General features: G+C 40.2%; 3 protein-coding genes across 8 annotated transcripts; 2 read left to right on the plus strand and 1 right to left on the minus strand.

Moving 5' to 3' along the window:
- Window positions 1-1,595: 1,595 nt before the first annotated feature.
- Window positions 1,596-15,469, minus strand: rhd (Rh blood group, D antigen). Of its 6 annotated transcripts, XM_056590025.1 has the most exons (15): window positions 15,286-15,469; window positions 14,711-14,897; window positions 14,463-14,613; window positions 14,036-14,183; window positions 13,766-13,932; window positions 13,375-13,512; window positions 13,159-13,286; window positions 12,988-13,067; window positions 12,487-12,560; window positions 6,022-12,283; window positions 4,954-5,521; window positions 4,646-4,815; window positions 4,141-4,241; window positions 3,338-3,929; window positions 1,796-3,241 (listed from the first exon to the last, which is right to left on the minus strand). In XM_056590025.1, exons 1-10 carry the CDS (start codon window positions 15,434-15,436, stop codon window positions 12,257-12,259), a joined length of 1,251 nt encoding a protein of 416 aa, XP_056446000.1. In that variant the 5' UTR covers window positions 15,437-15,469; the 3' UTR covers window positions 1,796-3,241; window positions 3,338-3,929; window positions 4,141-4,241; window positions 4,646-4,815; window positions 4,954-5,521; window positions 6,022-12,256. The 6 variants fall into 6 exon arrangements, with proteins under 6 accessions (XP_056446001.1, XP_056446000.1, XP_056446003.1 ...); XM_056590026.1 differs by lacking the exon at window positions 4,141-4,241 and having other exon boundaries at window positions 1,596-3,241; window positions 3,338-3,412; XM_056590028.1 differs by having other exon boundaries at window positions 1,801-3,241; window positions 3,338-4,241; window positions 4,337-4,815.
- Window positions 6,636-8,670, plus strand: mgst3b (microsomal glutathione S-transferase 3b). The gene is made up of 4 exons (XM_056590030.1): window positions 6,636-6,872; window positions 7,042-7,164; window positions 7,417-7,489; window positions 8,323-8,670. Exons 1-4 carry the CDS (start codon window positions 6,747-6,749, stop codon window positions 8,421-8,423), a joined length of 423 nt encoding a protein of 140 aa, XP_056446005.1. The 5' UTR covers window positions 6,636-6,746; the 3' UTR covers window positions 8,424-8,670.
- On the plus strand, window positions 9,004-12,736 carry tmem50a (transmembrane protein 50A). The gene is made up of 7 exons (XM_056590029.1): window positions 9,004-9,124; window positions 9,914-10,019; window positions 10,223-10,335; window positions 10,515-10,582; window positions 10,996-11,088; window positions 11,271-11,331; window positions 11,459-12,736. Exons 2-7 carry the CDS (start codon window positions 9,918-9,920, stop codon window positions 11,502-11,504), a joined length of 483 nt encoding a protein of 160 aa, XP_056446004.1. The 5' UTR covers window positions 9,004-9,124; window positions 9,914-9,917; the 3' UTR covers window positions 11,505-12,736.
- Window positions 15,470-16,354: the final 885 nt, after the last annotated feature.

A 16,354-nucleotide genomic window follows, 5' to 3' on the forward strand; every position in this document is an offset into this window, starting at 1 on the left:
TCTCCAGCTCTGTGGTTCAGTGGAGCGAGTTCTCTGGTTCGGCTCTGTGGCCCTCTGTTCAAGTACCACAAAGGTTGGTCACTATGGATATTAAAGTGTTTTTTAAAGATATCAATATTGTGTGAATTTAATGTCAAATTTATCATTCATCACAACGCAGACTAGGATTTGGTCTGAGGTTTTACTTGACTTTACAATTCACATTATATAGAAATAAGGGGCTTTTATTAAAGGAAATCAGAAGGACTTAAACCCTGGTAACCACAACGTTAGCCAACAGCTGATTCCACTCCCCCACGGATTTCGGGGAAAGTGATATGGTTGGAGGTTAAATATAACAGTACATTAGCCATGATATGATTACGTTTAAAACTCACATTATGGTTCAATGGATGAAAACATCAGCAGGAAATGAACCCTGGTCTTCAGAGTTTTATCTGACAGTGCTCTCTACTGCACCACTGAGAGAGGGACAATTATCAGCGGTTATACATGACATTACAATTCACATGACATCACTAAGTTTCAAAATTACATTAGGTTCCATAAGACATGAACCATGGTGATAACGAAAAACTGATTACAAGAAAAAACCTTGAGACGCACTAAAAAGACAGTGTGTACAGTTGAAGTTTGAAGTTTGACTTGATATTATAAATCATATGACGTCAAAATAACAAGTTTGCACGGAGACAGACCACCCCGGGACTCGAACCAGGGTCACCAGAGTGGAAAACCAACAGCTCTCTGCTGGGCCCCCAAGACATCTCGTAGTAGCTGTTTGGAAATGATTTAATACTTTCCAAACAGGGTCTGGAACCCGGGGCTCATGAAGTGGTGACCAACAAGTCAACGCTATATATATATATATATATATATATACTGTATATAGTTATATGCAAGAGGAGAACACAAAACTCCTAAATGTTTTTGTTTATTAAGTTGTATGAAGCGTTGTTCATGAAGTTTCCAAAAAAAGTAATTAGGATCAGTGGGGAGGCAAGCATCAAGGAGATGAGAGAGGAGAGGAAAGGAGGAGACATACTTAGAGGTCAGTCAGATTAGAGAGGAGGAGAAGACGAGAGATGAGAGGATGATGAGAAAGGAGAGGAGGAGAGCAGAGACGAGAGGAATGAGGAGAGGAGGAGAAGGAGTAGAGAAGAGATGACAGGAGAGGATTGGAGGAGAAGAACCGAGAGGACAGGAGAGGGGAGTAGGATGTGAGATGAGTAGGTGTCATCAGGGCTCTGCACTACAGGGCAGGTGTACATGGTTTAGAGGTCTGGTGCTACGGGGGTAGAAGCTGGTTCTCTGGCTGGGACAGAGGCCTCTCATCTGGTTCACCCTCAAGCAACAAAATCAGAGAGCTAAAAACAAATAAATGATATTAACAAGTAAATTGTAGTATCGCCTAAAAAGCCAAAACTGCCGGAAAGGAGGTTGTTCTGTGGGAACGTGGGCTCAGGTCCAGGTGTGGGTCAAAAAGTCCCGTACAGTGTGGTCAAGGGTGATCATTGACCACGTGTCATTTTTTATGGTTTGGGTAAGGATTAAGACATTCATCTGGGGAAATGGGTGTAAGTAATCATATCCTAAGCGCGTGGTGGGTACATCCCGAATGGGCCCCAAACAAATGTGTGCTCAAATCTCACATTGATGTAAGGACCCTTCCAGCAACATTAGATCAACCTGTACGGTAGCAGCAGCACCTTAATTCAAATTAAAATGTATTTTATTTGATCAACTCAAGTGTCTGGTAAGTAACCATGACTTAGGAAAAAGGATAAGGCATCAAATAAAGTTCACCCCAAGGGGTGACTTGCTGCATTTTTCTCAAGCCAACCTGAAAAGAGTTTTTGTGTTCACATTCAAAACCATTCTTTGTGCACTGCTGTAGAGAGTTCTTCCCCGAAGATGAGTCGAGACCGTTATGTATTGTTTACAGAAAGTTTCCTGTGAAGCGCCGTGGCACAAGTGTATAAAGTCCATATAAAGCTTCAGCTTATCTGCTCTCAAGTGTGACTGATAACATTACCCTGCCCTGAAGCTCTCTAGGTTGCTTATGAATGTTAAGAGAAAACCAATCAGTGCATAGGCTTCATTACGGATCATATTAGACATGAGATGACGACACATGTTTACCCTGCTGTTGATTGTGAAGTAAATGTTTGATGCAGATAGAACTATAGTTATATCATCGCACATTATGATCAATGTGATTCGTTCCCCCCCCCCTAACAATCTATCTCCCGTTTAGGGGCACTCATAGAAAGCGATGTAGTTAAAATGCTGACTTTTACTTTACTTATATTTCTATAATATGGGAGAACAAGCGTCTACACCCGACAGTTACAGCCGATTACTTAACTTTGAACATAAAAGCAGGCCATTTCATTGTCATATAATTTAATTTTGTTGTTCAAAAAAATCAAAAAAATCATGACCAAGTCCTGCGTGAACTAAATTCTTTCCTAGGACCCAACCATGCTGACACATTGTGGTCATTGGGGGAAATCCATGTGAATGGGAAGGGAGGGGTTTTCGATTGGCCTATTGTGGTTTGTGCCGTCTTTAGGTTTCATTTTCTTGATAATTATACAATAAACCATGCATCCCCAGACAAACTCAAATGTGGAGATATTATCACATGGTCAGTTCCATGTACGGTACTTTCACCCCTGACAATTGGCAGATGATCACAGAATTGTTATTTCCCTATAATGCCAAAGATTAAAAGTCTGATGTCCTTTACCACAGCCAAAATAAAAAAACGTTTAAAGCGCCACTACAACTTTAGTCCAAATTCCATCAGGCTTTTATGGAACGAGATCTTTGCCATTAATGTGCAAAGCACACAAGTTAAGTGACATGGGTGAATAGGTTAAAAATTGAGAAGAGACACTTTTATTCAATAGGCATTTATTGAAGTCTTAGAACACAACAAAAAGGGGACCAAGAGATTCCAACCTGAGCGCATTGTTCCATTTCTTCTCCCGTAATAACTCACTTTATACATCTGAAAAAAAACATAGCGTAGCCCAAGGCTTATGTGAATAGCTATACACATTATTTACAGCGTCGACTTGCGGCCACACTAGCGTGAGGTGGTGCGTTTGTTTGCCCGGCCGCCTCGTCTGATTTGGACCCAGTGACCGTAGGGCTTTCTGCTCTCAATGCCGTCCACCCTGGGCGTTACCTTAGCAGACGTTACCGGGGCAACGGTTGGCTTGGCGATAGAATTCTAAAAAGGGAAACAAACCGAGTGAGAATTTAGGATATCTGGTCATGTTGGAGACACCACTGGCTCAGGGCTTAATAATGAATGTATGGTACTTACATGAATGCTGAACGCGATGATCCTCCTAATTGGAGAGACTTTTGAGCGTTGGCCATTCGTCTTTGCGTCGCTGTTCTGTTTAAAAGACAAAACAAAAGCACCAGTGAGATAACGGCCGACACAAGGGTTTACGGTGATAAAGCAGTTCGTCCAGTGTGCGTATGTGTGCTATTATATTCCATGTTGCATGACCAATAGAGAAGCAGGCTGGTTAAACTTATGGCTTTAATTCATGTGTTGCTTGTACAAGTGCTAGCTTCGACTAACGGCAGCTTTCATGCATTTTCTGCAATGGATAGGCTAGGCCCACCGATAACATTGGTAATTGTAGCGCTTTGAAACCAAAACAAAAAAGACAAACAAAAGTAGAAAAGGATCTCTTCTCTGTGTAGAGTGGCAGAAAGGTGACGCAGTTTCCCCCAGCCCCAATCAGCACACGCCTGGTGTACCAACTTATCTTTGGCATACGGAGGGAGGGAGTTCTTCTTGGGTTTTTAGTTTTCTGGACAGGAATAGTCACTATAATGCTGTCCACACGCCTTGTGCTCCTTCAGCGAGTGGGACGGTTCTGCTAAATAACGACCCATTTCAACTGCAAATGTAAATACATTTCTAATGTCAAGCCAACAATGACACAGAAATAAAATTGAAAGAATGCCATGAGAGTCACCTATATTTCTAAACATAAAATTTTGCATTCATAAGAATTTGACTGTTTTTACAAACAATTCAGGAAGATGTAATAACTGAAAAACTAGGAAGAATCTAGTCAATATCATGGTGAACATTATGAGTCAGTTAACCTTTCGCGCAAACACTTATGGCGTCACCCAAGGCACATGACTGCCCTCTTATTCTCCTAATCCGAGGTGCCGATGATTGAAGGAGACCACTGTCATGTGATCTACGAAGACAGGAATACAGACAGAGCAGTGTGTGTTCCCTCAGGGGTCTAAGGGTCAACACAAGACAAAAAGAATTCAACAGCAAGGACCTTACCAGGAAGTCAAAGGAAAGGACACGTGTAGGGATGTGCCGAACCTACACTTTGTAATTCTAGCCTCCATGGACTTAATCCATTCTGAGGTATAAGACATTGGTTGGGTTTTGGGTCACCTGAGTTTTGTGTGAAAGAGGTTGAAATATTACAAGTTTAAATTTCAATTACAAATGGAGGCCGATCCCAAAACCAGAAATTAATACGAATAATTGAATGGCCTCCACAAGGCCTTATTCAAAAATCACATAATTGTTTGGTGAAGCCTCAAGGTGTGCTAGCATAACCATTAAGCTTTTGTTGAAACCCACCTGGGATGGAACCTTTTCTGGAACGTCCTCTTGCCTCACCCATGCCTGTGGTTCTGGTGTGGGACATTCCTCGCATGGTTCGTCTAGTGTGGGAGTCGTGCTCTCTGGAAGATCAACCCTTAGGATCTCGGTGGCGTCTTCCTTCACTGCTCTGAGGAGTTCCTTTTCCTCTGCAAAAAAAGAAACATCGAATCACCATTAGATGGAATGGAAAGGATCATTGGTTGCATACCAGCTAAATGAGTCAAGTCGACACAATGTTTAAAGGAATCATTGATACAGCTCGGTGAATGGTAAATTAACCCTACCATCCAGAGTTGGGCTGGCGGCCGATCGCCTCGAGGACCTGGACCGGCTGTGATGGCTCTTTGAGGGGGACTTGGGGGTTCTCTTCCTGTCACGGCCCTCCAACCCTGGGCTTGTCCTCTGCCGGCTGCTGGAACTGTGGCGAGACCGGTTACTTCTGTGGCGACTGGACCTGACCGGCAGGGAAGAAGGACTGCAAGAGCGGGAATTGGCTCGGGCACGCCGGGGTGGTGGTGAGCGGTGACGTCGGTTCCCGTGGGCTTGTCTGTAATGAGTGGGGCAGCGACAGCGGGATGAGTTTCTATGGCAACGAGGGTGAGAGCGGGATCTGGGCCGGTTGCTACTGGACAAGGAAGATGTGGATGACGAGTTGGACGATGATCTATGGCGCCCTCTGTTGGTCTCGCGTGTGCCAGAGCCGTGGCCGGAGTCCGAGCAGTCACTTCCGCTTCTAGAGACAGATTTGGTTGAGACAGAATTGGATCCCAAGTCTTGGTCAAAAATAACTCTCAGACCATCACTGCTCATCGCAGGGAGTAAATCCTTGGACCCAGTCACCATCTTGGTTATCTTTTAAAAGAAAAGAAAAAAGATTCATTATTTTTTTATAAATCACAACATCATCATCATCATAACGTAGCGACCTCTGGGGGAGAGGGTTGCATTATACGATTAAAAACCAAAGATCTCCAACCCTCTCTCTCCAGGGCCGTATCCTTTTATTTATTCATAGTTGACCCTTGAAATTGTGTTTGTTTATTATAGACCAACGGCTGATAGCGTAATCCTACGTCATCAGGGCCGTTGTTGTGTTGCGTAACCGCTGACCGAAACTCGCCCGGAAAGTTCAAGACCACAACAGACAACTTTAAACAAACGAATGTCAAGCCAATTCGAACCCTAATGATACACTTAAAAAATATAGGATTCATAATGAGGTGTTAGACGATCATCCAAAATAACCATACAATGTAATGCGTTGGATGTTAAAAAGCGATGGTTTGGGTAGAAAATCCAACGCCAACAAGGCCGGGTTGCATAAACTCCGAGCTAACGTTAGCATTTCTTACCTCGTCCGATGTGTAGTCAATCTGCTCAGAAATCCAAAAAGTTTTCCAAGATCGATCAGGAAAATAGGTCAATAACTGTAATACCAAATTTGTAAAGCCGTGGAAAGCGTTAAATATTAATAAACGTCGAGGAACTATTATGAAATATCACCAGCGGTCGTCGTTCAAATGCAGCGAATGAGCAACGTCGTCGGAATGGAATGGTTGCTCTGGAGATCCCCTGGTGGAAAATTCCACAACATGGCGAGCCTCATGGTAGCAGCCAATTTGCGCATAAGTGTTTTCCCATAATACTTTAAAATGGTTTCCGTGTTGTTTTATTTGCATTGTTGACACATGGCAATATCAATCAATATTTTTGCAAATGTATCAAATTAAAAACAGATTAATTTAAAATGTCCATCCATAACATGAACGGATAATGTTTGTATATTACACATATGCATTGTATCAGGTTACTGCTTTACACGTAGAGATGTTTGTAACAGAACACATAATACAGAAATATTCAAGAACATTTGTAGTGACATATTCGCAATGATTCAAGTATTTACATAATCATTGCGTACTTTAGAGAAGTATTTTGATGACGCTTCTGGTCTCGCGATGTTTCAGTTAGCAGGCATTTCGTAAGAGTTATCGTCTCGTCGTCTGGTTGTTCTCACATTGCAGTCGCATTATAGTAAAGTTCTGCACCCCAATCCGAAATCTCTTTCTTGATCGCCATGGATATGCTACAGGTCCTGCCTGCCAATTTCGGCTATGTGATATTTACATATCTCTATAGCTGGATCATGCTGTGTTATCTGGGAGTAAAAGTTGGGGGTGCAAGAAAGAAGTACGATGTCAAGGTAACCGACAGTTGTTTTTGTATTGGAAGACTGATATCTTGTTATAGTAGGATAATCCACTAATAGCATTTAAATGCATGCAACTAAATTAATTATTCCTGTTTAGGTTGCTTGAAAGATTTTATATTATCATGATTTGAAAAGATATTTACTAATCGTATTTCTCTAGTATCCCACTATGTACAGTGACAAGGACCAGGTGTTCAATTGCATCCAGAGGGCTCACCAAAACACCCTGGAGGTGTACCCACAATGGCTCGTTTTCCAGACCATTGCAGCACTTGTCTACCCAGTAAGTACCTTTTGCACGTAGTGGAGAAATTCTAGTGTTTATTTACTCTCAAAGCCCCCCTCACGGCCTCACCCCATACGAATATCTCAAGTTATTTACGACAATTTTGTAAATAAGAAACACATTTTTGATCTTTGACGTGAATAATTGCCGAGTGTCAAGTCTTTAGATAATGTCACAGTGAGTCAGCATATTGTCTTTCACCTTTTCCCCATTTAACTCCCCCTCTATCACCTGTCGTTATCTTTTTAGACGGCAGCAGCAGTGCTCGGGGCCATTTGGGTCACCAGCAGGTTCTCTTATGCCTGGGGATACTACACTGGAGGTAAGACGGTTCCTGTGACCAAACTCTTGTTTGAGCTGGTGCCCCTCCCCTCCCACTCTCAACACACAAAAAATGCATGCTTCTGGAAAAGTATTTTTTCATTGAAGGGCGGGCTGTATTTCTGTTAAGGCTTTAGCAATCTAAACTACTACTTCCAACAGATATAGGGCGGTGTAGCCAGAAGAACGATTGATAGATGTTACCTGGTAACCAGAAACTGCTGCTAACAATTTAAACATGCAATAGACCTTGGCAGTACGGTTACACTCTGCTGTTCAAATCCAATTTAAAAATAAATATTTTATCTGTTTTTATGGGCCAACCATTTCACGTATAGGTTCATATTAATCATTGACAAGAGAATAGATTATTCCTTTATTTACTGTGAGCCAATACATGTGATGATGTTTGCCTTACTTATGATAATAGGTACTTTATATCGTAACTTATTCTCTATTCCCTGACATCTACTGGACTACAACTCAATATTTGTATGAAATGTATTAAGCATTTTCCACCCAACTTCACCTGAATGGGAATTAGAAGCTATGTCAGGTTACTTATGTGTTCCACGTTGGTCATACTCTGGCAATAAAACTATACTGACTCTGCCGTTTGCATGAAGCAATTCTGTATTAATAATACCTGTCTCTTTAATGTAACTGTATCAATAGTAGTGGGCATCATGTGTGTGCAGATGAGAAAATGTGTCCCCCAGAACATGTCTTAAAGTCAGATTATTGATCATTTCTTAAATCTCAATTAAACGATATCCTTCCTCACGCATCATGAAAATATAGGTATTGATAAACATGTCTGTATTTTCCTCGCAGATCCTTCCAAAAGGATGAAGGGAGCCTATGGCTACATTGGCTATCTTGGAGTCATCGGTCTTTCAATGTCTGTGGCATTACAATTGCTTGGAGTCTTCTAATTGGCCGTTCTAAAGGATGCATGGGTATTCAGCCACACCGGCATCCAATGTATCATTCCACTAAAGCTGTATGGCTGGTTTAAATACTTACTTTAAACACAGTTAAATCTGAATGTAGTTTGTGTGCTGTTATTATATTATTTTGTACTTCTCATTTATAACCATTATACAAGACGTTTTATGAATGAGTTTTATTTGGATAAAATATGAAATGTCAACTGTAATAAAAGCAATACTATACCCAGATATATTATAAATCAATCATAATTTACAAAAATAAAGGAAAAGAAAAGGAGCCGCAGCCGTCGTAATGGCTCATGTGATTCACACATGACCTGTTGGGATTATGTTATTCATAGTTTTAGGAATGTGGCTGTGCTACGGTACTACAGAGGAAAACTACGAAGAACATCAGTATAATCCTACATTAACATGACATGGATGGTTTATTTGTGAAAGCTGTGTTTAAACTTTAAACCTATTAGGCAGTCAAAATTACATGTCCATATATCGCTGTAGATTATTATTACAAACATAAAAACTCCGTGAAAGCAGAGTTTCATAAAATGCGCATCTCCTTGAACTGAGGTTTGCCTCAACATCAAATGGGTGGGGACAACGCATGCGCGTGATAGATCCTTCTCGGAAGCAAAGTAAGGGATTGCGTTCAGGGGGTCCACATCAAATACAGAAAAAGCTAAGTAAGTTTTCTTTTAAATACAACGTTATATTATTTCTACCAAACACGATTATGCTTTTTACCAGATGGATCTGTTGTCGTTATCCCATTGCACCTATTTTGTGCGAAAGGCGACATGAAGGAGCCTCCAAGGAAATGCTTACCAACAAAGCAATGAACAAAAGCTGAGATGATAAAGCAGTATTTCTTTGTCGAAGCGATGCATGCCAAGAAAATATGGAATCATCTTTGCCTACATTTTGGCGTCGGTCGATGTGTTTATTCGCCGTTGTGTGAATTCAACTCGATTGTTGATGTTGCGTTAAACGGGAATCAGAAACAGCACCAAAACACCAAGATTGCTCATGGCTATTATTCACATACCACGTTGTGAGTCTGAACCAGTTTAAAGTAGGAACCCAAGGGCATAACCATGGTAAAGACATCGGGGGTCCATATAATAGTCCTCCCCCAGAAATGTAGTTGAATTCCCACTATTCTATGATTTTATATGTACATTTCAACGTGTTTTCGAAGATTACATTGACCATTTGAAATCACATTTAAAGAAATCATCTGTGATAACTCCAAGATAGTGGCGCCCCCTCCACAGCATTGTTTTGGACAATTGCTTACTGTCTAACTTTGAACCCAACTATGCTAAGTAACAGCTAATAGGATAGCTTAGGGGTAGATTTACTCCAGGTTATTTTTTGTTCAAAGAAAATGAATCGCTACAATGTGATGCATAAATACTGGACACATATTTTACCCTTCCCAAATTCAAACAGAATACCTTTTGTTTCATCAGAGCCATGTCAGGGTTTCTAGATGGGATCCGGTGTGGAGACTGTGAGTGTAATGTAGACTGGGCTGAGAGAAGAAACACTATTGCATCTATTGCAGCTGGAGTCCTGGTGAGTTACATCGAAGGCTAATAATTATGACTGTCATATTAAGGATAACAACCACATATTCTGAAAGGCTTTAAATTCATTGCATTAATTGAACAAAGATAAAACCAGTGTGATATGACGTCATCATTCAATATGGCTTATGTGAGTTCCAGGTCTTTTAACATCATGAAAAACAAAAAAACGTTGTTGTGTTCTTATTTCAGTTCTTCACGGGTTGGTGGATCATCATCGATGCAGCAGTGCTGTTTCCACTTGAAGAACAGTTTCACCATGCCTACCACACATGTGGAGTCATTGCTACTTTAGCTTTTCTCATGTAATTTATCTCAATTTATTTTTTGTCATGTATTATATTTAACTGGCTCTTGATCTTTAGTTTAGTTCAGATTTCCTAATGTTTTGGCATCATTATCGCATAGTGTACTTAAACGAAAGCCACAGTAATTTGTTAATGTTCTCATGGTTGATAACATTTTGTCTTGTTAACTTATCTAGGATAAATGCTGTATCAAATGGCCAGGTTAGAGGAGACAGCTACAGCGAAGGATGCATGGGACAGACAGGTATGTTAAAGACATGTGTTGTATTTCACTTTTGGCAGGAAGGCGTTATATGACAACAGTTTATTGGAAAGTGGAAATGTTTTCCCAAATCTTCTTCTCACAGTGTCTTTGATAGTGTGGAGAATGTCAAACATATATAGGCCTATGTGTCCAATTTTTGTCCACTAACCCTGTCAATATAATTTTTTTACTTGTTTGTGGGAACCATGATAATATTATGCACAGGGCTAGGGAACAGGCTTTTACACTGATCCACTACTTGCCATGAATCGGTTTCAATTGGATTTTAGGAACCCAAAGAGGTTTAGCTGTTGTCTGTACTTATGGCCGTTACCGTGTGTTCCTCTTACAAAACACCCCAGGAGCACTTGGGGATCACATGACAACCCGCCCTGCTTTTTCTTTGTTTGCAGGAGCTCGTATTTGGCTTTTCATTGGCTTCATGCTGGCCTTTGGCTCCCTCATTGCCTCCATGTGGATCCTCTTTGGAGACTTTGTGGTGCACAGTAAGTCGTTCACTTTATTAATCTGAACCCTTCAGTCACCCTCATCTTAACTGCGTCAGTCAAGTAAAAGATCTTCATGATTGTTATTAAACAATAATGATTCTGAAAATTGACACACGCATCTTGTGAGGCACACAATAACAATATTGTATTAATTAATTATTTTCTTTTGTTTGTTACAGAAAAGGATTTTGTTTACCCCGGAATCGCTATTTTCTTCCAAAATGCTTTTATTTTCTTTGGGTAAGTTAATTCAATTTGTGAACCTCCGACATTTCTACATATTATTAAGATGAGTATTTTGTGTTAATGACGGTGAAGAAGTTGTATATCTTGGTAGTCTAATATTCCATTCACATTCATATTTCAGGGGCTTGGTCTTCAAGTTTGGACGCACTGAGGATCTGTGGCAGTAGTAAACCCTTCATGTGTCTGTAAACCATTTATATTCTATACTGTATGGGACATTCTCCTTTAGCCTATATTTACTTCACATAATTAATTTCACAAAAAAAACGCTATTTATTTTAAATCCTGGTATATGAAGAGAGACGCAACCCTTTTTAAGACCCTTTTGGCTATTTTGGACCTGCTGAGTTCAATTGTTCCACATCTTTGAATGTGTCTCTGCAATTGTGTATCTATTTTCATGGCTTTACATGGTGTTTTCCTTCATTTGGGAGCCTCGCAACTGGCAACTCTGTATTAATGTGTCTGTAACATGGTCACCAAGACCTGAACTTTGGACCTCAGATATTGAGGTACGCACGATTTATGGGGTATTTCCCAGAACCATGCACAAATATATTTGAATGTAGTTGCATTGGAGGTCCTATGTTTGTACGTATTTTCTTCAAATAACACTATGCCGGAACTTGGCAGTCAGACATTTGTATTGCCGAATGGTGATTACATTCTGATTTTACCACCGGCACTGACATATTGGGAGTGTAGTTAACGTGTATATCTAATGGCCATGCAGAATCAAGATAAATCACATATTTTGACATTCATGGGAGAATTAAGGAGAGATATTCTCATCAGTTTACAAGTCTTGCCATAATTCTTCTGCATTAAAATAACTTGCTTACTATAAACAAAGTGGTGAAAATTATTTACAGGGAGATGAATGGCTTCAGATCACATGGCGTTCTCCTCCCCGTTCCTCTTATTTTTTCTTTGCAAGTTTGGGAAACTGTAAAACATGCAAATGTAAACACCTTGGTTTATCAAATACACTTTGACACTCACAGTGGATATCTAAAGTAATTTCACACCAAACTGGAAATTGTATTTAATACCAAAATAATTCAAAGAAACTTATAGGAGAATATTTCTGCTCATGACCTTCATTGTTCTGTCATGTGAATCAATCTACTAACTATGTTGGTTACTTACCTCCCAAAACGCCTGGTCATCAAAACATTTCCTGTCCTGTGGCGGTCTCCAAAAGCTCCATTTAACTAGCAGTCCTTTTCAGAACAATAAAGGTATGGTCAAGCAAATTATATGTATGACGGTCACAAGACGTAACAACTGTTGGTTCATGACAATGGTTTGTGTGCATTAAGGCCATGCTCTTGCATCTGGCGGTTTTTCACATCTAATTAGAGCAAAACAAAATCCATTAGCAATTGTATGAATTTTCCTTCAACACAATACAAATTGGGTCTTGTCCAATAACTGATGGCTTCTGTTCCATCATTCCATAAGGCTTAATCTAGGAGATTTAACCACACATACCACCTGTGATCATTCCATAAGGCTTAATCTAGGAGATGTAACCACACATATCACCTGTGATCATTCCATAAGGCTTAATCTAGGAGATGTAACCACACATATCACCTGTGATCATTCCATAAGGCTTAATCTAGGAGATTTAAACAAACATATCACCTGTGATCACTCCCATGGACATACTGAGGCTCAGGGTGATGAGCAGAGTGCAAATATGGAACACAGCAAACCGAATTGCCCTGGAAAGAGAGAACAGCTAGACCAGTCACCTGACTTCAATGGTTCGTGTACGTAACTACGTAAAGCACAAAACAAATGGTGCATCTTTACGTTGTGCAGTCGTCCATATGATTTATTTGCAAGGTGAGATGAGCTAGCCATCCAAGAAGTCCTGGAAGTCCATGTACACTCAAAACACCACAGGTGTCGTGGCATCCAAACGCTAGAAGCATATGACCCTATAAAGACAAAATGGAATATTAGACATACTACACAAGATTTAAAAGATTGCAGATTACTTTTTTTTTATCAATTGAGAGTGGAAACCTTAAGGTAACGAAGTGAAAGGGTTGATATCACACCAGCAGCTAATCCAATCGTCATGGCAACCCAGGGCCGATGAACTAGTGACATTGAAACGCCTATAGCAACCCCTCCAGACAGGGAGCACTTCTGAATATGATCCTGAGAGAAGAGAGGAAACAGAAAAAAACAAACATTTCTCCTCATGTCCATGTATAATACAGTATTTATAAATTACATTACATTTGTACATAAATAAACATATAGAAACAACTTTCACTAAACAAATATTATGCTGATTAAAACGTGGGTTTAAATGTAAATTGACATTCTCTCATAAATATTAGCGTACTAAAAGTATTTAATTGGCAGATTTTCCTCCCCCGTTATGACAACATTGCCTAGCGGATCATACCAGGTTAATTCTTCCTCGGGGGCTGGTGAACACTGACACTGCAGCGGCGGCCACGGCACTGACAGCCAGGGCTAGGTAGGTGCTCAGGATTATCCTCAGCTTCCTCTCGCCTTCATCCACCAGTATGGAGTTTAAACTGGCCCAGAACATCCACAAAAACAGTGTCCCTGCAGACCACAGACAGTGACTATGTTTTAGAAAATGGGTGTTAATGAAAGTATTTATTTATTTATCGATTTGTTTATTTGATATTCATTTGACAATGCAAACCAAACATGGAGAACAGTCCAGTTTTGCGGTCCATTTTCTCTTTCTCAAAGGGCGTTTCTGATCCTTTCCGACGCATGACCCAGGTGAGCATCAGCCCGAAGAACGCCCCAAAGGTATGAAGCTGCATGGCACAGTACAAAGGCTTCACCTAGAGATAGGAAATACAGTCACTGACTGCCAAACACGAGATGCACATACAAGGTATATCAAATGGGTTGTATTGTGAACAAGGTGCTTTAAGGGGGAAAATAACACTGGTGGACATGTTATTCTTGCAAATACAAAGTGCAAACACAAGCCTGTACTCTATGAGGTCAGGGCACTTGTGATGATCTGTTGTTTATCCCTTAGAGAAAGGTAAATAGAACTTCCTGTTTACAACATGAGGCACTCAATTTGAGATGAGTACGGATAAGCAGAGGCTCACCTCAAAGAATGTCCGAAGAAGCCATCCGTTCAAAATGAATCCTGACACCTCCAGAATGGCAATGAGAATGAGTTGAACAGGGTTGGTCTTTCCAATCACCGTACCAATAGATATTAGGGCAGAGGCTGTGCATATCTCTGCAAAAACCAAACTAAGGGAAGAACACAACGTTGCCTTCAAGTCATTTTTAAATCCAGGTGTGCCTTTTCTTAATAAGGCACATAGAGAACATCAATGGGACGACATACCTTTTCATATCTATTAGTATCCTTCTACTTTGGATCCAGGACTCATAGCCATTGAGGATAATTGACCACTGGGTGGCAATCACTGCCACAAGCAAATTGAACCCCGAGCCACTGAAACCATAACGCACCAGAAAAGTGCCAAGAAATCCAAAACCGGCCACCACCATCACGTTCACATCCTGGAACTCTGAAAGAGGGTAACCTAAAAGTTGTGAACTTGAATCTTGCAAAATCGTTAAATCACTCTTTTTTTTTTTAGCATAGCCTACAAGTTACTCAAACATATAAAGGACAGATTTTACATCAACTGGCAAAAGATTCCAACGACAGTCAACTGACCTTATCGTTGCCAAACAGAAATATGAGCCCCTCCCCATAATGGCCCCTTTACTCATTTAAGATGTTCTGTTAAAATACGACTCTTTCAAATTAATATTTGAAAACTTTTAAAATAAATACCGGCATATGAGATTGATTGTGAAACATGATAAACGTAAACAAACACAATGTTTTTAAAGAAGGTAAAACACAAAAAAGAACAGTAGAACAAAAAATTCACGACCAAAACGACTTACCCGAATACAGTTTGCTGGAAGTATTTCCAAACATAAAGGCATATGGGTCGAACTCAGCGTAAAGGGCACATATAACAATGAATCCAGTTTGCAAAAATAACAACAAAGGTGCCAGACGAGAACGCAAATTTGGTGCGTATTTAGGGGCCATGATCTCTGTAGTGCGCACCACTGCCAGCTGGGAGGCGCCTCAGCAGTAGGGTATAGGCATCGAATGGGGCTGATAAGGTGGACAGTTTGAATATGTTAGGTGAAGCATCTCTGATGTTTTTTTTACTAATATTTAATAGCGTAGATTAGGCTAGTCATCATTGTGGTGCGAATAAATCTTATGGCGTTTTAAAATATATAATATACATATGGATACATTCAATTATTATTTAGACGCATGCATGGCGGTAGGGGATTGAGTTGGGGCTTAACACCTCGCTTATCGTGGGCTAGGGTGAGGGCTGGTGTTGGATGGAAATTTTGAATTGCGCATAATGGAGCTCGAGGAGGCCTGTGTGTTATGCATAAGCAAAGTGACAACCGCTTAAACTGATGATATCTGTTGAGACGCTAAATTCACAAATAACTGAAACCGTTATTAGGATGTGAAATAACTGAAAGGAATGTAGGCTAGTAAAATCACTGGGCTGTCTTAATCGGAGCTGCACCGTATCATGAAAAAGAAAATCTGTTTTTAGACAACAGAACTAAAATAGGCTATAACACAACAGAAGTCATTCATAGTAAAGCAAATAGGGTCGTGTAGGCAGACCAATACGCCCTAATGGAAGGCTACATGCCATAATGAACTCTTATGCATTTTTATTCAATGAATCCATGATTTTAGTTACAGATATAGGCTTACGTATTTATATTTTCACATTGTTTCAATGTCATTGAATTGTTGTTGATTGTTACAAATAAAAACACGTGTAATAGAGACTAATGGACACGCACCAGCTGCAATGAAAATGCATTGATATGGCTGCGTAGAATACGCTGATAAGGTAAAACATGATTAAAATGTCTAATTATCTCTCGGTCGATGCTATTCATTGCGACAACTATACATGTTATC

This window comes from Gadus chalcogrammus, chromosome 5, assembly GCF_026213295.1.
Source record: "Gadus chalcogrammus isolate NIFS_2021 chromosome 5, NIFS_Gcha_1.0, whole genome shotgun sequence".
Lineage (NCBI taxonomy): Eukaryota > Metazoa > Chordata > Actinopteri > Gadiformes > Gadidae > Gadus > Gadus chalcogrammus.

Coding starts and splice junctions, on each gene's coding strand:
- tmem50a (XM_056590029.1), top strand. CDS start 9,918: ATGTCAGGGTTTCTAGATGGGATCCGGTGTGGAGACTGTGAGTGTAAT. Junction 11,089..11,270: donor TGGAGACTTTGTGGTGCACA/GTAAGTCGTTCA, acceptor TGTTTGTTACAG/AAAAGGATTTTGTTTACCCC. Junction 11,332..11,458: donor AATGCTTTTATTTTCTTTGG/GTAAGTTAATTC, acceptor TTCATATTTCAG/GGGCTTGGTCTTCAAGTTTG.
- mgst3b (XM_056590030.1), top strand. CDS start 6,747: ATGGATATGCTACAGGTCCTGCCTGCCAATTTCGGCTATGTGATATTT. Junction 6,873..7,041: donor GAAAGAAGTACGATGTCAAG/GTAACCGACAGT, acceptor GTATTTCTCTAG/TATCCCACTATGTACAGTGA. Junction 7,165..7,416: donor TTGCAGCACTTGTCTACCCA/GTAAGTACCTTT, acceptor TTATCTTTTTAG/ACGGCAGCAGCAGTGCTCGG.
- rhd (XM_056590026.1), bottom strand. CDS start 15,436: ATGGCCCCTAAATACGCACCAAATTTGCGTTCTCGTCTGGCACCTTTG. Junction 14,898..15,285: donor TTCCAGCAAACTGTATTCGG/GTAAGTCGTTTT, acceptor ACCCTCTTTCAG/AGTTCCAGGATGTGAACGTG. Junction 13,933..14,035: donor TGGACTGTTCTCCATGTTTG/GTTTGCATTGTC, acceptor TGTGGTCTGCAG/GGACACTGTTTTTGTGGATG.